The sequence below is a fragment of the Rhodamnia argentea genome, chromosome 1 (assembly GCF_020921035.1).
Source record: "Rhodamnia argentea isolate NSW1041297 chromosome 1, ASM2092103v1, whole genome shotgun sequence".
Classification (NCBI taxonomy): Eukaryota; Viridiplantae; Streptophyta; class Magnoliopsida; order Myrtales; family Myrtaceae; genus Rhodamnia; species Rhodamnia argentea.
Window position 1 is genome coordinate 28,685,639 of NC_063150.1, and position 25,852 is coordinate 28,711,490.

General features: G+C 41.4%; 4 protein-coding genes across 6 annotated transcripts; 2 read left to right on the forward strand and 2 right to left on the reverse strand.

The window, feature by feature from the left end:
• Positions 1-4,152: 4,152 nt before the first annotated feature.
• Positions 4,153-9,097, forward strand: LOC115747759 (galactokinase). Its single transcript, XM_030684030.2, has 13 exons — positions 4,153-4,390; positions 4,512-4,696; positions 5,016-5,062; positions 5,257-5,351; positions 5,525-5,607; positions 5,935-6,003; positions 6,622-6,807; positions 7,014-7,148; positions 7,307-7,441; positions 7,776-7,846; positions 8,025-8,102; positions 8,623-8,764; positions 8,860-9,097. Exons 1-13 carry the CDS (start codon positions 4,228-4,230, stop codon positions 8,968-8,970), a joined length of 1,500 nt encoding a protein of 499 aa, XP_030539890.1. The 5' UTR covers positions 4,153-4,227; the 3' UTR covers positions 8,971-9,097.
• Positions 9,098-11,032: 1,935 nt separating this feature from the next.
• LOC115747760 lies at positions 11,033-13,773 on the forward strand. 3 transcript variants are annotated; one of them, XM_030684033.2, is made up of 5 exons: positions 11,033-11,309; positions 11,604-11,708; positions 11,963-12,501; positions 12,956-13,103; positions 13,198-13,773. In XM_030684033.2, the coding sequence occupies exons 3-5, from the start codon at positions 11,991-11,993 to the stop codon at positions 13,256-13,258; spliced, it is 720 nt and encodes a 239-aa protein (XP_030539893.1). In that variant the 5' UTR covers positions 11,033-11,309; positions 11,604-11,708; positions 11,963-11,990; the 3' UTR covers positions 13,259-13,773. The 3 variants fall into 3 exon arrangements, with proteins under 3 accessions (XP_030539893.1, XP_048129300.1, XP_030539892.1); XM_048273343.1 differs by having other exon boundaries at positions 11,604-11,676; XM_030684032.2 differs by having other exon boundaries at positions 11,604-11,667.
• Positions 13,774-15,006: 1,233 nt separating this feature from the next.
• On the reverse strand, positions 15,007-15,760 carry LOC115747761 (cell wall / vacuolar inhibitor of fructosidase 1-like). Its single transcript, XM_030684035.1, has one exon. It carries the CDS (start codon positions 15,649-15,651, stop codon positions 15,115-15,117), a length of 537 nt encoding a protein of 178 aa, XP_030539895.1. The 5' UTR covers positions 15,652-15,760; the 3' UTR covers positions 15,007-15,114.
• Positions 15,761-23,757: 7,997 nt separating this feature from the next.
• On the reverse strand, positions 23,758-24,225 carry LOC115747762 (cell wall / vacuolar inhibitor of fructosidase 1-like). Its single transcript, XM_030684036.2, has one exon. The coding sequence runs from the start codon at positions 24,223-24,225 to the stop codon at positions 23,758-23,760; it is 468 nt and encodes a 155-aa protein (XP_030539896.2).
• Between the last annotated feature and the right edge of the window lie 1,627 nt (positions 24,226-25,852).

Sequence of the window (25,852 nt, forward strand, 5' to 3'; positions counted from 1 at the left end):
GCCAATCAAGTTCATCCGGTCAATTTTGGTCGCTCGGCGGTGACGTGGACATCGGTTGGTGCCGACATGGACGCCGATGCTGACGTGAATAATTTTTATTAATATTTTAATTTTTTTAATTTTCTTTTCTTTTCTTTTATTTTCATTTTTGTCCCCTTCTTCCTCTAGCAAGTAGTTTACCAGTGGAGGCCGACCAATGTTAGGCCGCCGGTGACCTTGCTGGCATCGGGAGAGGCTGGCCATGGCGAGTCGTAGCCTCGCCTAGGCTTAGGCGCGGTCGGCTAGCCATGGCGACCTCGCCCATAGCTCAAATCTAGGTTGGGTGAGGTTGGTCATATGTCGTCCTCGGACAAGGAGTCGCAGCCTCACCATGGATGGCGAGTCGTGACCTCGCCCAAATCTAGGGTGGGCGAGGTCGACCATGGCGGCCTCGCCATGGATTGCGAGCCGGATCCGGGCGGCAACCAATGAACGAACGCAGCAGAAGAAGAAAATTGCAAAAATCGAGGAAAAGATTTGGGGAGGTCACTTGCAGACGAGCCTCACCCAATCTCAAGGATGAAGCCATGATGACCCAATCCTTGCTCTTCGTCTTCTTGAAGTAGCCATGGTCGGCCGATCTTGCCGTCCATGGCCAAGCCGCCATGATCGGCCGACCTAGCCTTGGCCAAACCGGGAGAGGTCGTGTCTCGCAATGACCGGCCTTGCTAGGAGTCGGCGAGGTCGACCTCGCCCGGCGAGGCCACCGATAGCCTTTGGCGTGTCGCCACTAGGGATCTGCTTGCTAGGTAAAGAAGAAAGGAGGAAGAAGACAGTAGAAAAAAAAATAGAAGAAAAGAAAAAAAAGGGAAAAAATAAAAAATAATTTATAAAATATTAAAATATTAATAAAAAATTTCACGTCAGCGCCGGCATCCACGTCAGCATCTGTTGGCATCCATGTCATTGCCGGCCCGTCAAATTTAGCCGGATGGACTAAATTGGCACAAACATAAAAGGTTTAGGATTAAATTGATACAAAAAAAGTTTAGCACCGAATTGGTATAAATGCAAAAGGTTTATAATTGAATTGGCAAAATCAAAAGGTTTAGGATTGAATTAGCAAAAGTACAATAAGTTTAGAATTTTTTTGACGATTTTCTCCTAATATGTGTTTGATTAGTTTTCATGAGGTTTGGTAGCATGTTGAATGTGAAAAATGTGAAAATGAAAACTGGACTTCAAAGTGTTATTTGCATAATTATACCTCTCCGTTGATTGTAGCCGCTGGTCAATTCTACCCAATAACCGATTTTGACCTGGCTGTCTGACTAAGGCTTTTAGCACATTGATGATGGCATGATGAGAAGAGGAGGGGTCATACGTTGAAGTGCATGTAATTATTTGGTGATCATTAATTGCTCGAGGAATTGCAAATTATCGTGATGCACATGGCGATTGTCATGTTATCATGAAATGGAGGTGAATGATGCCATGCGAAAAAGACCTTTATCACAACTGATTCCCTTATATGAGCATGTACGAAAGGAAAAAGCGAATGTTCTGCCATTTATAGACGAATCTCTACAAGGTTGAAGAGACATAAAAGTCCTATAATTTATACATTATATGAGTTGGCTAGTGTGGCCTGAGTTGGCTGTATAGCTTGTGTTGACCATCATCATGTAGTCTTACGATGGCATATTTGTCCTCGCTGATCTAGAGGCCGCATGGTGTCACATGCATTGGAATTCCATGGGAATGTTCGAGATGCCTCTTGAGTCGATGGTCCAGGCCAAAGCATGAATGAATATTCCCCATGTAAGTTGATGAGGTATTATGTGAAATTTGTGCATCATCAAATAATACGTTATTTGCTACCGTTTGAATGAGGTTTCCAATATCATGCTAACAAAGTCGGTGCACTAATATATGCATTTGTCATACATGAGTATTTGGTATTGGTCTCGAGCTCATTTTATTTGCTGGTGCGAGCCTAAGAGGGTCACTTACCTTAAACTTGGAGATTTTCGGCTCGCTCCTTCAATTTTTAGACATGCAAGATGTATTCTCAGCTCTCCCTTTTTTTTTTTTTTTTTTTTTTTTTTTTTGGAGGTCCCGTTTATTTTTTATTGCGAAAACCAAGACGCGCTTAGGTGGAAATTTCACAATTACAGTCCGACCAAAAAAAAAAAAAAATAAAAAAAAGGGAAAGTTGACAACTACAGCGAAAGAATCTTTTTGCACTTTGTCCAATTCTCGTGCACAACAGCAAACGATAATGTAAAAATCTGTCAGATGACACGACACCGGAATCGCGCACAAAACGACGATTCCTTTTCCACGTAGTGGTCCTCAAGACATGACAAAAACGACACGTTTCATTGGATCCAAAAAAGTGCTTCGAACTTGGTGAAAGTCACGTGCCTTTAGTTTTATTCTCAACACGTGCGCCGCACGATTCGTCCTCCCCCCATCACTCCCTCTCCGTCCCCACACGTGTACTAGTACTTCTGCTAATTGCAATTCGCCCCCTGAACTATTGGATTCTCGCGATTTTGCCCGCCGTTGTTTCGAGTTCTGCAATTTCGCCTTCGGCATGCTGAGACCTCTTCCCGTATCTCTCTCCAGCCAATTAACACCTTTTGTTGTGGGGGTATATATCCATAACCGTAGATATTGAAGATATGTATAATTTCTTTTACCTTTGTCAAATGTCTTTTTACTTTTTTTTTCTATTATTATTAATTCTTTCGACTTTTTTTTTTTTTTGGTCAGAAATTCTTTCGACTTGAAAAGTATTCCATCTATATGAAAAGATTGAGCATTTTTTTTATGTGGGCGAAAGGGTAGGAGTTGATAACCTAAATCTTCAATTCAATTGGCATTGTTACGGTGAGTTTTACATTCATTATCGAAACGTTTAATCTATGTCATCTTATAATCATTACTTGTTTAAGCGAGCATGTTGTCATTGCACCACTCATAGCATAGCGAAAAATGATTGAGGGATTTCAACTTATAAACACGAGGGAGCTCCGAATCACATCGGCACAAAAAACCCTAAGTTTGACCAGAATACAATTGAATGCTTGGCCAACCCGGTTTCAAAAAATCAATTTCTAGTGATTCCTTTATATCGAAATCCAAATCTAAAAGTTTAAATATTTCAATTCGAAATATAGACCCGATGCACTCCTGTTAATATCTAATGGGATATGAAAATCAATTTAAGATAGTACATTGACAAAATCACGATTAAGATTTGCTCTTTCTTCTAAAAGATTTATTCCCGAATAATTAAATAAAATGAGAAAAACCTTCTTTATTGCCGCAAAATGTACTAACAAATACTTGGAAATAAATTACCTAATAAGGGCTAGCAAAACTTCTTTAACCCTAAACAAAAAGTTACATCTAAATTGTTGAACTTTCTGATAAAAAAGAAAAAGAATTGTTGCACTTAAGACTAAGACATTACACTAAATAATAAATGACAGCGATGTAATCATATAATCAACAATAAAATCCGTTGACATGACATCAAGGATTCTGTTCGGATAAACCGAGGAATTAATGAAAATTGTTTACTTTTTAATTTATCTAAAGGAGCAACTCGTTAAATATAGCTAAACCCTCGCAACACCTCTATATTATCCTTTTTGTCTCTCTAATTTATTTACTTTCTTCCATCTTCCTTCGCCACTCATCGGCCATCAATCATCCAAAATTGTTTACAGACGGACAATTGAACGAAATTGTTTACTCTTTAATTTATTCTCCTCATACCTCATTTTACCTTTTGTTTCCTCCTTGTCGCCTCTTTCATTTCTTTCATATTTTCGAACACTTTCTCTTCGCCAATAACCAGTTATTCGAAATTATTTTTTAAGAGGAATAATTTGCGAGATTATTTACTTTTTAATTTATCTAAAGATGGAACTCGTTAAATATAGATAGGCTTTCGCGACACCTCACTCTACCTTTATATTATCCTTTTTTGCCCTTCTCATTTCGGTCTCTAAGTGTTTTTATCATCAATCATCCAAAATTATTTTGCAAAGCAATAAAATAATTTTCGTTATTTATTTTTAAGTTATCCAAAAAAAGGAGCTCGTTTAAATATACATAAATCACGCCTGATTTAACCTTTACATTATCCTTTTTGTCTCTCTCGGCTTCTCTCCGATTTTTCATACCCGTTCTGCCATCTTCCTTCGCCGATCATCAATCATCCAAAACTCCAAAATGGCGAAGCACGAGGATCTTCCCATTCCGGTGTACTCCGAGCTCGAGCCCGTGTACGGCGATGGCTCTCAGTTGGAGGAAGCGCAGCTGCGGTTCGACAGGCTCAAGGCCAAGTTCGTCGAGGCCTTCGGTCATCCTCCCGAAGTATTTGCGCGATCTCCAGGTATTTTTGGCGTGCCCTGTCGTTGTGGAGTAGTGGGTGTTGGGAAAGATTGGGTTTTGATTGTTGGGTCTCGCTTGTCGTCGTCGTCGTCGTTGTCGTCAATGGAGTTGACTGTGTGCAGGTAGAGTGAATTTGATTGGGGAACACATTGATTACGAGGGTTATTCGGTGTTGCCGATGGCGATACGGCAAGACACGATCGTCGCGATTCGCAAGTACGATTCTGGAAAGGCAGAGCAGGTTCTTCGTATTGGGAATGTCGATGACAAGTACACAATGTGCAGTTATCCTGCTGATCCCGAGCAGGTACTTTTGGCCTTGATATGCAGTCAAATTCTTCGGTTACGTTTGAGTTTTTGTTTCATCATTTTGGCTTATGGATATGCTGGTGAGTTGGTAAGCTTAGCTGGATTAGTTCTGAGTTTTTTCTTTTCCCTTTTTTTATTACAAATCGCGTGTATGGGAGATGGAGAGAGATTCCTCGATACAACACTAGATTTAATTCTTGATTATTGTGAGCAAGACTTGTATTTCTCAAGGAAAATTTTAACTCATTATGAGATTGGATGCATTCTGTCGAATTTCTACTTTTGTGGTCCCTTCATGAAATTGCTTCAATTTGCAGGAACTTGATTTGAAGAATCACAGATGGGGCCATTACTTCATCTGTGGGTGAGAATCGAAGTCTTTCTCCCCTTCATTTCCCACCTGTGGCTGTGATTTTGCTGGCATAGTTAGTTATTGTTCTAACTTTTAGTTGGAGTCTATTTTTTTTTTATTCGAGTGACAAATCAGTTTGGATAATCATTTAATGCTGCTACTGTTTTGAGGGCGGTTGTTGAAACAACAATTTTTTTTGTTCACAGGTACAAAGGTTTTTATGAATTTGCAAAGTCAAAAGGACTAGATGTTGGTGCGCCAGTGTCACTTGATGTTGTCATTGATGGAACAGTTCCAGCTGGTGTGATTTTCATTGCTTTGGGCTTCTTCTTTCTTTTAGAACAGATGTTATCGTTTGGAAGTAATTTGTGCAGTTTTATTGAGGTCTAACCAATTCGTGTTGGTTGAAATTAACTTCTGCATTTTTGCATTGAGGTCTAACCGATTGGCATGGATATGTGATCTGTTTTCCAGGCTCTGGACTTTCAAGCTCTGCAGCATTTGTTTGTTCTTCTACAATTGCTATTATGGCAGTTCATGGGGCAAACTTTCCCAAGGTAGCGCTCGTTGTTCACCGAATCTCTTAATGGTCTCTATTTCCTAGAGTTCATGCGAGTAGTATGTTCTTAGTATATAAATTCTACTCATTATCAGAGCATGCTGACGTCGACCTGTTCTTGAATCATGTTGCAATAATGGTGTCATTTCTCAAGGATTCGTTTCTTGCATCTTTCAAGAAAAATATTGGGTTATCAACTACAGTTCGTGAATTTTGTTAAATGATGATCAGTCAGCTCAGATACTTCTCATGCCATACTCCCCCTATGATTAGGCATTTTGTTTGGGTGTTTGGGGCATTCACTACATCTCCTCTTGTGTATCAGAAAGAAGTTGCTCAATTGACATGCGAGTGTGAACGACATATTGGAACTCAGTCTGGTGGAATGGATCAGGTTAGTAATCATTCAGATAGTCCTCAATTTTCATTGCAAGTTCAACTTTTGCATCTTCGTCAATCTTTAATCTATCAAGATTATATGGTTTTCATCTAAATTGCAAGTTGCTGACCTTGGGAATCATGCTAGCTTTTAGATGTTGTCAATTCGTCATGCTTCTGAAGGTTTTGGGATAATGTTTTGTGTGACTTTGGAACAATTTTTAGCTATAAATTCTGGGCCAGTTAAGCTTGGACTGAGCTACAATTCAATTTATGGCTTTTTATTACTGAAAATTTTGTAATAATAATTATACAGAGGGTCATTGTTGTCCTGTGATGTTGCATTGGTTGCTCTTTATGGTCCAATTTGGTTTCCCTGTAACCCACTAAATCACTTCAACTTGGGGGACAGTATCTCTCATATAAACTGTAAGGTTCTCTGTAGGAACTTAGTCTGAGACTGGGAGTTGCTGCATAGGATTCTACTGGAAAATGCTATTGTTGTGAATTTATTTAGGAAAAAACTGACTTCTCTTAGTTCATGTAGTTCTCTTATTTTCGTGCCTCTAAATGGCAGCTATGCGTTTTTCGCATTAGATTCACAGTGAAGACTAATACATTATTTTGTTGTCAGGCCATATCCGTGATGGCTAAACCTGGATTTGCTGAGCTCATTGATTTCAACCCTATTCAAGCAACCGATGTTCAACTTCCTGCCGGTGGAACATTTGTAATAGCTCATTCCCTGGCGGAATCGCAGAAGGCTGTCACTGCTGCAACTAACTACAATAATAGAGTGGTGGAGTGTCGATTAGCAGCGGTAGGTTTTTTCTTTATTTGATTGTTTGTGTAAGGTCCTTAGCATATGATATTCTTTTCATGAGTGTTCGCATATCTAATACTTTTTATTAGCCATGTGTGGCTGTGGAAGATTGGGCGACCCTTCATAAGTTGAACTGTGATATTAGAATTGCAGTATATCTTTTGTCTGCCAAGTTCACTATGATCTCCTAACTTCTTCTGCAGATTGTTCTCGGGATAAAGCGTGGAATGAAACCACAGGAGGCCATATCAAAAGTTAAAACTCTTTCTGATGTAGAAGGGTTGTGTGTATCATTTGCCAGTGAACATGGTTCTTCTGATCCTGTTGTTGCGGTTAAGGTATTTGGTTGTATCTCTTCTTGGTTTCCCTTTTATGTGTATTATAAATTTCTTAGTTCCTGCTCGCCATTGTTCTATTTAAGGGATGAGCATTGGAGAGTCGATTAGTCACTGTAAACCTTCCAAATAACTCTCCTGTGTTGCTTTCTCTTTGAAAGGAACTTCTCCATGAGGAACCTTATACAGCAGAGGAACTTGAGATAATTACTGAGGAAAATCTACCATCCGTTTTAGGCAATTCTCCATCTTCTTTGGCTGTGTTAGAAGCCGCCAAGCACTTCAAATTGTATCAGGTACTTCTGTAATCTTTAGCTTAAGCAGAAGTATTCATTTTCTGAAGCATTTTTAGTGCTACCATTATGTCTTCCGGACAGCTGGATAAATATTATGATTGTTTGAGCTTTGACCCACTTCAAAACTATGAAAATGTGGTCTTTTTCAAAATGTTCTAATTTTAATCAATTGCTGAGAGTTCCACTTGCGAAACAATTTGAAATCTGTAACCTGTTATCTACACTGCAATTAGATGGTGTATTACACAACGACCCGTGTATATCGTAGAAGAAATTGCCGCTTGTTGCTTCAGTGGACTAATTTTCTCTGATTGAATCCCAATCCTTGTTGTAGAGAGCATCTCATGTGTATTCTGAAGCCAAGAGAGTGTATGCTTTCAAGGACACGGTATATTCTGATTTAAGGTCAGTTTTTACAGTCGCCAACAGCTCTTTTTCCTTCAAATGTTCACTGCCCGCATGATCAATGATATCCTGGGAGATGAAGCGCAAAAACATGTGTGCAGCGTGAAGAACCTTGTTCAATCTAGTACTATTTTCCCCTACTTCCTGAAATGTGTCATTGTTTTTTTTTTTCCACCAGTGATGATGATATGCTAAAGAAGCTTGGTGACCTCATGAATGAGAGCCACTACAGCTGCAGCGTTTTGTACGAGTGCAGGTACATCTTTATGTCCTACTTTTAGATCGGTTCAGCTCAAGCTCACATGCATCACATGCTTGTCCACATGCTCAGAAGTACGAAACCTTTGAATGTACTTGGCACAAGTCACCATCATAGGCTGCAAAAGCATCATTTACCTTTGTTGGGCGGCTCAATATGTACAGGCTACTATATGCTTCCGCTAGTGCCTTGCTTCGACAAGTAGGGACTCTGCTTGGTAGTGATCGGTTGCTTCAATTAAGCAACAAGGGCACGCCAATTAGATGGAGTAAAATCGGCGGATAATGGAGGCCCTAGTCAGATCTAAGAACAAAATGTGAGCCGATGGCGTCAATGTGCTCGACTGAAAAACGAACTAGGTGAACCATATCTGCGATGTAGAGCACTGTCAGTAACACGATGGACATCACGTGGCGAAGCTCGCCCTCCCCTTGCTTCGTAGTGGCACCCAAGATGAGCATAGTGTCTGTTTTATGTTCTGTGACTGTTTTCGTATCTTCCTTTGTCCTGTAATTAGCTGCCCTGAATTGGAGGAGCTCGTGAAGGCTTGTCGCGACAATGACGCTCTAGGCGCGAGGCTTACCGGAGCTGGATGGGGTGGATGCGCAGTCGCTCTCGTCAAAGAGAGCATCGTCCCACAGTTCATCCTCAATCTGAAGGTACGACCCAGTTTTATTTTCGCGTCGAAACTCGACTTGCTGTCGGAAAATAGGAACCGTCGAATTTGACATCGCATTCGAAAAAATCTCCTCAGGAGCGCTTCTACCAATCAAGAATCGATCGGGGAGTGATCAACAAGAACGATCTCGGCCTCTACCTATTCGCCTCCAAGCCGTCAAGCGGAGCTGCCATCTTCAATTTCTAGCGTTCCTCTTGCTGGTATTGAACTAAAAGTATTTAGGGACGCATTTCCAAGTTGGACTTTTGGGAGTTTCTCGACCGGACTCTTAGATTGAATAAAAGATGTCAACATCTATTTGGAGGTTTTGTTATGTTTGGATGGCTCTTTTAAGCAAAAACAATGACTTATCCGCCAAATCGAAAAAATGTAATTCATGCATACAGAGTGTTTTCCCGGCGACCCAAACGGGTGAAAATTCAGAAAATAATACATAATATAATTTTCAAATTAGATTACAGGTAAATTAAAGAAAATAATTTAAATCTCGACGAAAAGATGGGCATCAAATTTATTGATGGTTGAGGAGGGTGAGGGCCATCATGATCTTGATGAGCAATTTTGGCCCCGCCATGCCTTGATTTTCGTAGATCAAGACGCACGTGGTCTTGTTCCACCACCTTCCTAAATTATTGTGGGGGCTATTATACAGAGGAGATTTTTATACATTTGTCGTATTTTCTTTTACGCCTTTTTTCGACTTTTGTTAAAATAGAAAATGGAGAAAATTAGATTATAATTTCTTTTTTTTTTTTTTTTCAGTTTGGCTAGATTGTTAATAAGATTTTTGGGGCCTCCCATTTGCTTCCCATTCATGACGTGTCCCCCACCAAACAAGCCATTGCGAAGCCTTTGATTAAGTTGGTTTGAGCATCAATTTGAGATCCTTGGGGCATCATCCCATGCACATTGGCAAGAGTGGTTGGGTTGGGCCCATCCACCCCCCAGAAGAAATAAAAACTATCATATTTGTTTATTCATTTATTATGTTCTTTTTTTTTTTTGGTCAAAGTTTATTATATTCAAAATGAGAGAGAGCTTGGTTGAGTTCACTTAATCTGGACATCCCCGGCTTCCTCCTTTATTATTATTTTTATTTCTTCTTTATATATATAATATTAGGGTTGATACGGCGAAAAATCCTAAATTGGTACATGTAACAAATTTACCCAAAATTAATTTTTTTGACCCAAAAAAAATCATCAAACTTCTACACTTATAGCAAATTTATCATCCGTTAGTTTTCGTTAAATTTGGCTAATACCATGAAAACTCCAAACTTATATACCCGTGACAAACGGAGGGCAAATCCCCAAACCGATATACCCGTTAACTGTCACATGTAATCCATCCCAACAATTTGAGAGTAAAATTTAAAAAAAAACTGACTGATGTTAAATTTATCACAGGTATATCTGTTTTACATTTTTGGTGGTGAAAAAATCAATTGGTGTAAAATCTCTCATATGTGTATTGATTTGGGGTTTTTCGTGATATCCAATATAATGTCCTACCACTCCCTAAAAAATGTCATATACAATGGAGCATAAACAAAATTGCCTCCAAATCAATAAAGTCTTGGCATAATTAATCAGTGCTAACACTTCCAATTTGTGTTTTTGCCTTTTCGAGAAATTCGGATATAAAACATGTCAAAGTTTCGCTTTTTAAGCAAATAAGAGTCGATAAATTTAAGAGTCGGTTCCTTTTGTTCTCACCGAGGTCGTGAAAGAGTTAACTCTTTGCAAATCTAGCATTTCATGAAAAAAAAAAAAACTTATCATACGGTATGCGTCTTGAAACCAAATTCCTTTTGCATATGTGCTTGAAAAGTTGAGACGAAAGTTTTGAACATGCAAAGCATGAAATCTTCAAAATTCGGGTCATTTTAACGGTCAATTTTTTTTTTCTTTTCGGTTGAAATTTGAACAGTCAATTAAAGTAGTTAAATTCGTGAGATAATTTATTTTATTGAATCGTATCTATTTTATATTGCAATTTTCTCTGCTAGATAACGCACAACCGCAATTCCCCTTTGAAATTAACTTCCATGGCAGGTTCTTTGAGGAAATTTTCCATTTTCTTCCATTGGACTTGTTCAATGAATAATAATTTTTTTTCCCTTTTCTAACCAAATAACATATTTTTATAGATATACTTTAAAAAAAAAGAATAAAATTTGAAAAATGGGGGCGACGAATTATATATGAACAGAACATGCCATGTGTCGGTGAGGCTTCACCTCTTGCACGGCATCCGTCCGTCTCCTCTCTTTACTCGGAAGACGCCGTCTGCTTCGACGCCACCTCGAAAATGAAGTCTCCTTTCGTTATCCTGTCCGATTATTCAATTTGTTTGAATTTTCTTTTGAGGATTTCCCGTTAAATTTTCTTCCTCGTTCCCTGCCTCTCCTCGAACCTTCTCGTCTCCTTCTCTCGCGCTGGAGCTGCTGGAAGGTTTCGAAATAAATCGTCGCCATTCTTCCGTGTGGAAGATCTGGGCTCTTCATTCGCTTCCTCTGAAAGGTACCCCATTGCTTGGTTTCGTCCATTTTGTTGATCTGTGCGAGCAGTTTTCGAAACATTCGAGTTTTTGTTGATGATTTTGGAGTAAATTTTTCAGATTGTTTGGACGATCCTTTCGAACTCTTTTTCCTGGTGGAAGTTTTGCGATTGACTCGTTTTGGGTTTTCATTTTTCTTCCTTTAGAGGCTGTTTTTCGGGCCCGAAGTTTGAAACTTTCCCTTCGTCTGCTGATTTTCGGCTCAAAGTTCCTCTTTTTGGGAATAATTATTGATGTTTATTGCTAAAAACTTGCAGGTCGTGATTGAAGTCGGGATTGCAATTCCAAAATAGGCAAAGATCACATATATTTTGATTTGAGGTGAAAAAGGGGTTCAGTGTCTTGTTTGACTTCTAGAGAAAGTCACTCTCTATCTTGCAAAGCAAGTCTGGGGTTGTTTGAAGTCATGTCATAGCCTCTTTTGCAAGTTAAATTGCCACATTGTTGTTTACTTCGTGAAGTTTCAAATGTCTGCTAAAGTTGCTTGCTTTGACATGTTATGTATCTCTGGCGAAGCAATCTCGCTGAATCGGGTCTGAGTTTTAGAGCTTAGTTATTAGATTCCAGCTGTTATTAGGCCTTTGCCGTTGTTGTGAACTCCTTTAAATCTTTATAGGAGAAAAGGTGTCAGATTGGGGGTTGTAATGGAATACACAGAGAGGGATTTTGATATTGATCTTGAAGTCGGTAGTAATTGTAGTGAAGAAGGTTCGAGCGAAGATTCTACTTCTGCTACCAAAAGAGAAGTGAAGTTAGTTAGTGAGGTCTATGGGAGGCTTAATGATAGTCCGGTGAAAGATGAAGATGGTGTCGGTTTTTATGTCAACATACTGAACTCGGATGGCGTTGATGCGAGGAATATGGCTAAGTTAGTCGGAGAAAAGAGCCCAGGAAGTGCACAGAAGGAAAAGAGGAAAAAAACTAGCAACAAAAAGGCCCCCAAGCCTCCCCGGCCCCCAAGAGGTCCATCGCTAGATTCCGCAGATCAAAAGCTGATTAAAGAGATTGCTCAACTTGCGATGTTGAAGCGTGCTAGGATCGAGCGGATGAAGGCCTTGAAGAAGGCAAAAATGGCCAGGGCATCATCGTCTTCTCAGAAAAGTGTGATTGCCATGGTGTTCACTGTTCTTTTCTTGCTCGTGATACTGTTTCAGGGTAATGTTACTTTGATTTTGTGTTAATGGCTTAGAGTTTCCTGCGAAATTGGTTATTGCTCAAACCGAGATTAGATAATAAAGAGGCGACATATGCCGCTGGTAATTAATTTTGTGTAGTTGAAAGTGTTTCACCGATTTCCCTGCTTTTTTGCTTATTTAGATAGAGAATTACTTTAATGTCATCTGGAGAAATGGACATGGTTCCTCACTTAGACTTATTATTCCTCAGAGAAATTGGTAATTTGTGCGTATTAATAGGGGTGCGAAGTAGTTACAGAACATATTACACTCTGTGTGTGATTTTCTAATGGACTAGTTCTTTGCAAGTGTTTTATCCTGAATAGACACAATATGGCGATAGTTAGATTTCAACATTGTTTTCTGAAGCAGTTTGATTGTTTATGTTGTTCGTAAGTCGCAGTATTATCAAGATGCAGTCATTGCCCTTGCAGGAATTGCACCTAGTACAAAATCCTCAGTGGCAACCTTTGAAGGCTCTCCAGAGTCAGCAGGATCACCACTGGGAGGTCTAATATCGGTTCAGTACAACCAAAATCCGTATATCACTCACATGAATGGACCCGCACACGGTTCTCCCCTGTGGGTTCCTTTTCTTTCGGTTTCTTTCTCTTGACAATGTTAATTGCTATTAGTTTGGGAAAAAAAAAATGACGCTCCTCGATTATCTGCGCAGTTTGGTGGAGGAGGTTGCTGGGTCGAGTGCAGAGGGAAAGCTGGGTAGAGTTGCTGGATGATTTGGACTGTTCTATTGCGATCTTATATGACCTGTACAGGTGGCTACTACAAACTATCTTGCTGGGTAATTTATCCCCTTTTGTATACTCTTCGAAGTTGGGGGAGTGAGTTAATTATCTTGCACATTAGATGTTTATTTGTTGCGGGATGCTCTGTCTTTGCATTGGTTGCCACTCTAGCAGCTCGTTGGAGATAATTTTTCGAGCTGTTGTCTCGAAATGTTCGTGGAATAATTAGTTTTCTTCCATTGCATATATGAGATCTGTTTCATTGTTTGTCACATAAGATAGAACCGAGATACCTTGTAATTTGAAGAAAGAAATGCAGAGAAGAGCTCGCTAGCTTCGGATGTTGTAACTTCTTGTGGCTACTTGTACGTGGGTTCTCGGCTGTGTTTGACAGTGCTGTAACTGTTGCGGAAAGAAGGCAGTCAGCTTTGTCACTGCTCGCTTTCGTTTCAATACAATTTTGTAACCCTTTCGGGTTTGATGTAAGTAGGAGAGAGTGTTCTTCATGTGGGCATGATAGCGTGAGCAGTCAGAGCCTTTGATTGTGTTCATCATGTTGAAGAAACTTCCAGCACATGGCCTCACGTGTGTGCAAGTTACTTCTTTTGAAAGGGATCTCTGTTGCTAGATCCAAGCCCACTTGGTCATGTCTGAATTGGATTCCTTAAAATCAAGATCAGGGGGTTCAATCTGTTTCAACTCTCTTCTCTGAAGTTGCAAGATTGTTTTGTGATTTCTTGATACAGTCAACCCTGGATGTAAATATTGGAGATCCTGAGGGATTTAATGCATCACATGTTTGAGTTTGGTATGATGGTGAGATTGACAATGGATGGTCTTGACCAATGATGTTACTGATTTCATGTTTGCTGGTTCACTTAGGTGGCCAACATTCAAATAGGGCACTGACAAATCTATGATCTATCCTTCCTTCTGAGGTTTTGATGAGAGGTGCAGTGTGATTTAAGTTGTGAAAACTCTTATGACCCGATGTTGGTATTGTAGATCAGTTTCCAAGCACCGCACCGGATTCTCCTAAGTGGGTTTCTTCACTATATTCCCTTATTCTGGAATTAATGTTCGCATTCTCCTCCCGGCACGATACCAATCTCCTCATAACCTGACCTCGGTCCTGCCCCGGTCTCGGATGATTCGACCTTGACAATGTATCCAGTACCTGGAAACTGACACTCGAGCTCAATAGCCCTCGAAATCATTTTAAGCAACAGCATTTGGAGCGTGCTGATGATTGGAACAGTGTGATTTACTTAGTCCTACGGCCACAAACGAACTGGTTCCATTGGTCAACAGAACTTCTCTTCAAAGTAGCAGCTACTGGTCCTGACTCATGATTTGGCTATGGCACCAAGGAAAATCAAAGATCCCTACTTTCAGGAAGCTATTCTTGGTCTTCATTGCAGCATAAGTAACATGTTAATATTTTGTTTTTTGGGTTTGAAAAAGTGCGGTTTTTAAAGAACGGAAGTCTTATGATATATTGAGAATATGCTCTGATACTCATCCATGACAGCAAGCACAATTGGCATCAAGGGGTTAACTGAATGACCGATGCTTATTTTAGATCTACTAAGAATTGAACGTATGTAATATCGAATTTGAAGGGAAGTCTTTCACATGAGAACCTATGTAAGCCATGTTATGATCTCCATTTATCAATCCACGGGAAAATCATGGACAAAGCAAGATTTTATGTTCCCTTCCCACACATCTTTATCATCGTCATCATCGGAAGAATCAGACCAGTCACTCAAAATACCGCGTTTCACCTTAACTCTAGAGAATGCTGCAAGAGAGAGATCATCATCAATGGGGACAAATTTTTAACCTTACTGCAACATCTTGATAATAGCCACAGCCACGTCGCACAGCTCGCTCACGAGCTTATTCCTATCGCCCAACGGCGAGGCCATCGATTTGGAGAACTCCTTCTCGCATTTGTCGGCCTGGTCCCCTGCGTCCGACACTCCGTACCCCGCGAATCTGTACCGAGCCTTGTCGAAGGCCACGATGGCCTGAGGAAGTGTGTACTCCACGACTGGTATGTACAGCTCGGCGCAATAGTCCAACGGCCTCTCCAGCTGCGGGTCCTCCGTCTGATCGATCAGTGCCTCTATGTAACTCAACATGTTGGTCGTGTTCGCCAAGGTCAAGTTCAGTATCGTGCCGGCTAGGTCATGGACGGTCGCGTTGGAGCTGCCAGGACTCGATCTCAGGGACGAGACGCATAGATCGTGGTATGGCGTCTTCTTGCAAGTCTTCTCGATCAAGCCGACGCTCTTCTCGAGCGAAAGGGCCGGCGTTCTCGGAGATAGAATGATCAGGTTGAGGAGAAGGATGGGTGTAAGGAAGAAGAAGCTCTTCATTGCTTGACTTGATGAAGGAAAAACAGAAAGAGGAGGTTGAAGATTGATGGGAGGATGAAAGATGGATTAGGATCAAAGTTCCGATGTTTCTTACTTACACATCAAGAAGTGAAACCCATAATCTAGAACATAGATTTTGGCCCTGTCTTGCAGAATATGTAACAATGCATTGTCATGCATGGCATCCCATAATAGGTAAAAAAGCAAAACAGCATATGATCATGAGTTGCGGGTAATTTTTGGCTTGCCATGCATTGCACGCTTTCTTCATAGGGTTGCTTCCACAATTCACACTTGTCTTGGGGTTAATTTAAAAGCACTTGCTTTGTGCTTTTGCTAATCTGACTATTTTCATCTTGCCATGTATGTACGTATACATATAATGTATGTACGCACGCACGAACGCACGTGTGGATGCATTTTGTGCCACTATTTAAAATTCAATCACATTGCATCCTTCTGTTCCACTTTGTAGCAATTAGCTTATGTGAAGTTGTGTCGGTACGGGTTAGGGTTTGAATTTTTTGTTCAAAAATGCATCTTAATTTCCGAGAAATTCTTAGTAACAACCTCAGTTCAATCTGCATTCTAATATCTTCATGTATCTTTTGAAAAAATCGTAGTGTTGAAGTTGTCCTTCTCTCTAAAATTTGGTAGGAGACTCTTCAAACTTTAGATATTGACACATACAATATCTTCAACATTATGGAGTTAGTGTCCCTTTGTCGTTACTATTGCTATTACAATCATAGTTTTGGAGGGATTGAAGTTCTTCAAGTTCTTTTCACTTTAATGAAAGTATGTCTACAGTTTCAAGTGTAAACGGGGCTGGCACTGCGACACTTGGCCATGGTCTATTCAACAAACCATAAAATACAAAAATCGATCCTTTCTTTAATTCCTTTCAATCATTGAAGATGACAAAAATTGGCATGACTTGTTGCCGACTTTGCAACTTTTTGTGCGCATTGAGCGACGAATAGATCGACCAGAGATTCAAAGCGGGTTAACCGAGTTCAATGTTCGAATTTAGGATATCATAACCTATTAATCAGGTCACTCTTCAATCATTGAAGAAGGGTAGCTAGTCTTGATCAATATGAGTCAGAGCCCAAAAAAAAAAAAGATTTCTAAACTAAATAAATTGTACTCACGTGGCTAATCGTTTATGCTCAACTCTGCCCAGCTTCAGATCCATGGCATGAAATGTTTCGTACATTTGAAAAAGTTATTGAGCGCGATCCATCATAGGCGGATTCACGGGCTGATCCATAATTTCGAAGCAATCAAGCTCTAACACAGGTATGGGTTCCTGGTAATTTTGAGGATGGGCGCTTCTAAGTCTTCCCTTTGATCCCATCAATGATTCTTTTGTAGGATAATCAAAAGATTAGGTCTTTATTGATGTCTCTACTTAATCAAAAGAATAGTATTTTCTTAATGTCTTTGGTGGGGTATTTGGTAGAAGTGTCAGGGATATGATCACGGTGAGTTGGACAGTTCAGATTGCACTCAGCATGAACGAAAAGCATCGATCCAAATTAAAATAGACTCTGGCCTGATCAAAGGAAAATTATCTAAGAGTTTAATTACCAATGACAGGTTAAAATCCCAAAAATCTATAATTTTACGGAGGTGATTGCTCAATCACTTTATCTTTATCTATTGCGCGTTGGCGCCACTATGGAGGTGATATTGCTGCCACCATGAAGGTGACATTGTTCATTATTTTGATAAAACAAAATGAACTGATTAAATCTTGCTCGAAAATTGATATAACTTTTGAGTTGGTCCATTCGAAGCCTACCAAATTATTCTGTTCGCCCCTCACGGACGTGCTTACGCATTGAAACCAGAAATCACCTATTGTATCATGATTGAACATCGAGTGAACTGACCAATTAAGTTGTTTAATTAACATGTATTCAAACCAACTCTTATCTTTTTTTAACACTCTTACCTCCGATTTGCTTGTTTCTCCTCAGTGTCTAGATTACAAGATCCATCCCATGCACCAAGTACTCTTCCGAGAGGCCTAACTTTTTGTGATTTGTCCACTCATCTATCTATTAGGTAGAGTGGAGGCGCTTGATCATGGAAATATGCATTAATGCATTTATCTAATATCCGATAGATGAGAGGAAAAATCTAATCCTCAATTAAGGAAAAATTACTGACAAGAATCTAAATTTAATTTAATGAACTTCAAGTAGCTAGTGATGATCAAAAGGGTGAAAATGTTCACTTGAGGAGGAAATATATAATGTATGCTTTTTCTCTATCATATCGATCAGCTTTCAAATGAGTTTGTTCTGGTATTGGATGCTATTAACATAGTTTCATCGAATAAAACATGCACTTTCATCAAGAAACATTATGGATTGGTTTTGATCTTGCTTCCGAGGTATAGATTAATTATACAGCCCTCACTAATCTAGCGATTCATTTCTCTGATCTTCAATGCTCACAGCAACAAACCGGCAATGGCCGAAGCCACCGTGGCAGCTTTGTGCTCATAATTGTTCGAATCCGATATTGGTGACTGTTGTAATATAACGTGCGGAAACTAACCCAGATCTTGCAAATAAATCAATGCGAAAAGCCACGAGAAATAACGAGGAACGATAAATGACACCAGGAATTACGTGGTTCGGTCCGAATATCGGTACCTACATCCACGGGAGAGCCAGCAAGAATAATCCACTATAATCGGAGAATCGGAATTACAATCGCTCAATACGCTCGTGTTTCCCGCACCTAGATTATACCCAAACCCAAAGTGTTTACAAATAAACAACTTAATTGGATATAACAAAATATAAAGCTCACGAAGCACAAATCCGTCCGCGTGTTCAAGCCCAAGCAACAGCTCGCGCACGGCCAAGAAACCAGAACGTCTCTTGCTCTCGCGCGGCTTTTCTCTACTTGTTCTTCACTTCTTTGTGCGGCTCACTTTCACTATAGGTCCTCCCCCTTTTCTTTCTCTTTATATGGCTTCTGTAGGTTCAAGAAAAGGGAGGAAAGCAAAACCCTACCTTTTTCTTCTTTTATGAACGACAATGAGGAGGAGGAGTAAAGGAAAGAATAATGTGTGGGTCACTCTCTCCTTTTTCAAATCTTGATCTTCCATTACTCAAGAAGCCATGTGCTCTTCTTTCTTTCCTATCAGACCAAAATCTTGAGTAATGATCAAACGTGGTCCCCATATTTTGTCTTGTGGTGCCAATAACAATTTTAAACTCGAGACATATTTAACAATTCTCCACCTTGGCTCGATGTTTGAAGCCAAGTTAATAATGCTCATCATCCATGCTGCTCTCCCAACGCCCCCACGGGCGCTCACTCTCTACAGACGCTAATAGTGCTCAAGCAGAGCTTGAGCTTCGCCAAAGGAACAGGCTTAGTCATCATGTCCGCGGGGTTCTCTGCTGTAGCAATCTTTTTCACAACAATCTTACCCTTCGCTAAGACATCTCGGATGAAGTGGTACCTGATATTGATATGCTTCGTTCGCTCGTGATAAACCGGATTATATGCCGGATAAATCGCACCTTGGTTATCACAGTGTATATCAACACTTTTCTGTTCTAACCCAAAGTCCATGAGCAAACCTTGCAACCATATCGCCTCTTTCGCTACAAAGGTCGGTGCCATGTACTCCGCCTCGCCGACGACAAGGCTACGTGGTCCCGTAAGGACGCCTTCCAACTAACCGCACCACCCGCAAGCGTAAATACGTACCCGGCTAAAGACCCGCACTCATCCAAGTCACCTCGCATGATCGGAATCCACAAAACCAGTGGTCTCACTCGCCATTATCGTCCCTCCGGTATACTATACCAACGTCCGATGTCCCCTTCAAATATCTCGAGGATCCATTTCACAGCCTTCCCAATGAGTTTTACCCGGACGCTTCATATAACGACTAACCACACCGACAGCTTGTGAAATATCGGGCCTAGTGCATACCATAGCATACATAATACTACCCACGGCACTAGAATAAGGAACACGAGACATATGTTCCTCTTCCTCCTCGGTTGCGGCGATAACTTAACCGAAAGTTTAAAGTGCTTCGCTAATGGTGTACTCACGAGACTTCGCCGATCGCATATTAAAACGTGCAACAATTTTCTCAATATATTTCTTTTGAGACAGACGTAATAATCCCGCAATTCCTGTCACGCAAAATCTCCATACCCAATATTTTCTTCGCAAAGACCTAAAACTTTCATCTCAAACTCAGTACTCAACTGCCTCTTCAAGACATCAATATCGGACATATTTTTCGTTGCTATCAACATATCATCAACATATAATAGCAGATATATCAAAGACCCGTCCTCCAATCTCCTAAAATAAACACAGCTATCCATCTGACTCTTTGAATAGTCCCGACTAGCCATGAAAGCGTCAAACCGCTTATACCACTGTCTAGGAGATTGTTTCAGCCCATATAAAGATTTCTTTAATAAGCAAACATGATCTTCCTTACCCGGAATAGCAAATCCCCTCCGCTGCCTCATGTAAATTTGCTCCTCCAACTCACCGTGAAGAAACGCCGTTTTCACATCAAGTCGCTCCAACTCAAGATCCCGTGCAGCAACTAAGGCAAGTAAAACACGAATAGAAGTATGCCTTACCACGGGAGAAAACACCTCACCGTAGTCAATGCCTTCCCGCTGGGTATACCCCTTCGCAACAAGTCTCGCCTTATATCTCTCGCCGCCTCGACACTAGGAATGCCCTCTTTCCGTTTGTAGACCCATTTACTTCCGACAATCTTCTGGCTCTTTGGTACTTTAACTAACTCCCATGTCTGATTTCGATGGAGTGATTCCATCTCTTCACTCATAGCCCCTAGCCACCGCGACGACTCGGAACTAGCCATCGCCTCGGAATAAGACGAAGGCTCATCTGTCTCCACCTCGTCACCTACGGTCAAAGCATAAGCAAAGTCTGTATAAGCATAACGTACCGGTGGTTTAATTTGCCTTCTCTGTCTGTCCGCGGCTATACTATGCTGCGGTCGTATTGGTTGTTCACTATCACCGACTTCATGAATCGTGGCCTCATCTGCAGCCTCAACATCTGTTACCTCCGAGGTCTCCGGAGTCTCCACCTGAAGCTCCACCTCACTACTAACACCATGATCCGTCTCGCTCTCGCTGGTTGTGTCTCGTAACTCCTCGTCGAAGCATTTCGGGCCTCGTCGAAAATCACATCTCTCGCTGATTAGAAAACCGGGTGATCCGGGATCGGTGCACCACAGCCGGTAGCCTTTCACCCCATGTGCATAACCCAGAAATATGCACTTCTTCGACCTCGGCTCAAGCTTACCATCACTCGCATGAGCATACGCAGGACATCCGAATATTCGTAATCCGGAGTAATCAACGTGTTTCCCGACCATACTTCCTCCGGAGTCTTCCACTCGATAGCAGATGATGGAGATCGATTAATCGTGTAATGGCCATGTTCACTGCTTCGGCCCAAAATTCCTTGCCTATTCCAAAGATGCGAAAGCATGCTCCGAGCCCGCTCAAGTAAAGTTCTCGTTCTTCCGTTTCGCCACGCCATTCTCGCTGTGGTGTCCCTGTGCACTTGTGCGGTGTCTCACAATCCCTTCTTTCTCGCAGAACTCGGTAAAATCTTTACCACGTAACTCCATGCCATTATCGGTTCTCGTGCACTTGATCTGTTTATCCGATCGCTTCTCAATCAATGCCTTAAATTTCTTGAACCGATCAAACACATCGATTTGTGCTTCGAAAGTATACCCATACCTTCCCTGGAATAGTCGTCGATAAATGTCAGCATATAACGAGCACCTCCTTTCGAAGGAACAGGAGACGGGCCCCAGACGTCCGAATGAATATATTCTACTGGTTGCTTGGTCGAATGAATACCCGTAGCAAACTTAATCCCGCGCCGCTTCCCAAAGATGCAGTGCTCACATAAGTCTAACTTACTTGTCTTCCGACCCTTTAACAACCCTCTATCACTCAAAGATCGTCATACCCGCCTCACTCATGTGCCCTAGACGCATATGCCATAAACGAGTTAGATCAGAATCTGACTCACCTGATGAAACCGCAGCAGCTCCTGTCACGGTCTCTCCCAGTAGATGATAGAGAGAACTCACTTTCTTCCCTTTCATTACTGTCATAGCACCTCGAGAGATCTTCAGCACTCCACCTTCAGCGGTGTATTTACACCCGATATCATCAAGTGTCCCCGGAGAAATAAGGTTCTTCTTGAGCTCCGGTACATGCCTCACGTCCGTCAATGTGCGCACCACACCATCGTGCATCCGAATCCGAATCGTCCCTATCCCCACAACCTTGCAAGCTGCGTTATTCCCCAATAGAACTCTACCACCATCCGCAGTCTGGTAAGTAGTAAACCAGTTCTTATGAGGCGTCATATGATAAGAACACCCCGAATCTAGCACCCATTCATCTCCCGATGAACCCGCGGTCACACACAAAACAGCCTCCGCATCACTAGTGCTCTCTTCAAGAACATTCGCCACACTGGTTGTGGCTTTCTGCTTATCACCTCTATTTCTCAACTTAGGACAATCTCTCCCGATGTGCCCTTCCTCGTGACACTCAAAGCACTTCACGCGTCCCTTGGACTTCCTATGACGTGACTTAGATCTGCTTTTACCTCTGCTGCACTTGGACCCTCGCTGTTGCTCTCTACCCCGAATCACTAGTCCACGCGCTACATCCTGCGCTAGATCGTCATCTCGCAACTTTCTCCGCCACTCTTTAGAAAATAAGGCGGACTTTACCTCTTCCGAGGTAATCGTAGTACGCCCCCGCAATGCTGAATCGCAAAGTGCTCCCATGACTCGGTAGGGAAGCTAACAACATCATGCCCCGCTCTTCATCATCAAGTGTCTTACCGACATTCTTCAAATCCATCATGAGTTTATTAAATTCATCTAGATGGGTTCTGATAGACGTACCTTCAGTATATCCGAACCGGAACATCCTCTTCAACATGTATAAGCGATTGTTCAAACCCTTCGTTATATAGAGCGCCCGAAGTTTTGCCCACATTGCTGTGGTATCCTTCTCCTCACCAACCTCTATTAACACTTCATCCGATAAATTCAACGAGGATTAAACTTCTAGCTTTCCTCATTACCACATCCTTTTCAAGATTCTGTCATCGTTTCGGGCAACTCAGCCTTGCCCTCCAATGCTTCCGCTAAACCTTGAGTTGTCAATATCGCCTCCATCTTGAGACTCCATAACCCAAAGTTGTTCCTCCCGTTAAACTTCTCAATTTCAGCTTTCACTCCAGACATAATTGCAATCACAGGATATCCAGATAATAATCAGACAAGCAAAAGCCCCAAATCACAATCTAGAATATCCGAATCTGGTGCTCTGATACCAATTGTTGTAATATAACGTGCGGAAACTAACCCGGATCTTGCAAATAAATCAATGCGAAAAGCCACGAGAAATAACGAGGAACGATAAATGACACCAGGAATTACGTGGTTCGGTCCGAATATCGGTACCTACATCCACGGGAGAGCCAAAGAAGAATAATCCACTATAATCGGAGAATCGGAATTACAATCGCTCAATACGCTCGTGTTTCCCGCACCTAGATTATACCCAAACCCAAAGTGTTTACAAATAAACAACTTAATTGGATATAACAAAATATAAAGCTCACGAAGCACAAATCCGTCCGCGTGTTCAAGCCCAAGCAACAGCTCGCGCACGGCCAAGAAACCGGAACGTCTCTTGCTCTCGCGCGGCTTTTCTCTACTTGTTCTTCACTTCTTTGTGCGGCTCACTTTCACTATAGGTCCTCCCCCTTTTCTTTCTCTTTATATGGCTTCTGTAGGTTCAAGAAAAGGGAGGAAAGCAAAACCCTACCTTTTTCTTCTTTTATGAACGACAATGAGGAGGAGGAGTAAAGGAAAGAATAATGTGTGGGTCACTCTCTCCTTTTTCAAATCTTGATCTTCCATTACTCAAGAAGCCATGTGCTCTTCTTTCTTTCCTATCAGACCAAAATCTTGAGTAATGATCAAACGTGGTCCCCATATTTTGTCTTGTGGTGCCAATAACAATTTTAAACTCGAGACATATTTAACAGTGACTTCGAGCCTCCGAAGCCTGCTTCGCACTCCGGTGCGTCGTTTGCCGCGGCATTCATGTACTCCACAGCGAACTTGTAGTCGCCTTTCGTCAAACCTTCCTTGCTCGGTGGCACCATTGCGCTTAGGATGATTCTGTACGACTGCTCGCAAGAGGTCAATGCTTGCTTTGTCCTCGGGTGGGGGGCTTTACCACGCAAGTGCTTGATTGTGGTCAACGTCGACTTGGCGTGCGCTTCGACCTTGTCAACCATGATCAGGCCTAGAGTTTTGGTGTCGGCGGTGGAGCTCCGGGGGTCAAACCGGAGAGCCGTGGCACATAATATGGCGTATGGTGTCTTCTTGCACGTGCAGCTCACGAGGTCGGCGGATCCGAGCGGGGGGATGGCAATGAGAAGAATCTGAGCGAACGAGAGAAGAGTGAAAAACATCGGAGTCTTCATATTACTGGAGCTTGTTTTCGAAGGAGATGATGATGCTGATGGGGTTTCGGAAGAGGATCGTAAGGAATGGAATTCTTTGAATGTACAAATGCGGGCTAGTTGATCCTTTAAATAGAGGTGGTGATTGCTTCCTCTTAGGAGAGAGAGAGAGAGACGTATATGCTAGGGTTTGATACTTTCTAATATTGACACACAACACTTAATACAGCATGAAAAAAAAAAAAAAAACAAGATTGTAGAAAGAAAATATAATCAGATTCTAGAATTTGCAAAAGTGATACAGTCAAGTCTCTCCATTAATTATGTCCAAGATGGTGAAGTGACTTTTTATTATTTTCTGTATTCTACGTGCCATTAATTTTAACTAAGGTATGAAGTATGGGACTAAAATGATGCGCCTTTAGTCCCAATCCCCATTTTGTACCCTAAATCTTACTTGAATTAGATTAATAGAATAAAAAAGGCAATAGTATTTTCTTTTAAAAAGAGCAAATAACAATAAATGTATAAACATATACATATACACACATATATATATATGTGTGTATGTATGTGTAAGGAAAAGCCATATGCAAGCTCTCACTTAGAGGTGGCGAATGGTTTGGATGGAGCGGCCATGCCGCCCCATTGTCACAAAAAAGGGCCGACAAGATCCTCGGGGCCTCAATGATGGCTGGTGACTGTCGACGATCACATGCCAGGGCTTGTAGTCCTGGCTGTCTTGCGTCTGCCGGTCCAAAGGGGAGAGGAATCTCCAATCCCTCACGAGCGCGCTCCGAGAGTGTCCCCTAACGCAGAACGTCGAGTTCTTCAAGCGATTTGCCGGCGAGGAAGGAGAATCTCGCACCTACCAGTGCTTGAAGGACATGTGAAAGGTGTGCGGGGACGAGGAAGCGGATTACTCCGGTTCAATAGCCTCTTCATGGCGGGAGGTTTACGAGGCCGATTTCGGGTGGGGGGAAAGCCGGCGTGGGTCAGCTTGGGAGGAACCGACGGGCGGGTATGATCAGGACGTGGTGTTCTGGTTGATCCGCTCTTAGCCTCCCCGGCGAGGGTGGGGCGGTGGCCCTGCCCCATTCGTGGCCATCCCTGTTCTTCATGCCTCCTTTTCATTTTTATCTTTCTACTTTTCTTTTGTCTTTTTTTTTTTTGAAATTTTGAAAAATTTTTGTCTATTTTCTACTGAGGTGCCTAATGGTTGTTGCCACATGTCTCCGGATTACATTAAAAACGGAAAGTCGTCATCATCCATTCATCAATTTGGATGGAGCTAACAAATGAACTTGATTGCATCAGTTTGATAAGTTTCAGTACTCGATTACACTTTTGAAATGATGACTCAATTGTACTTTTGTAATCTGATTTTAAAATTTCTTGTGCACTTATAAAAAAAACCTAACCTAATGACTTTTGTTTAAACAAATGCCTAATTATTAAAAACCAACAACTTTAGGTTGAATCCCAATTTCAGTTTGATTTTTTTTTTCTAAAAAGTTTAACAGAGATTCACTCAAGTCCCTTATTTGCCCTCGTTAACCCTCCGCTAAAAATTGTTACTAGCCATAGCATGTGATATGAAGACATGCTCTTTAGCTTTATTCTTTATGGGTGAAAACTTAAGTTTCAT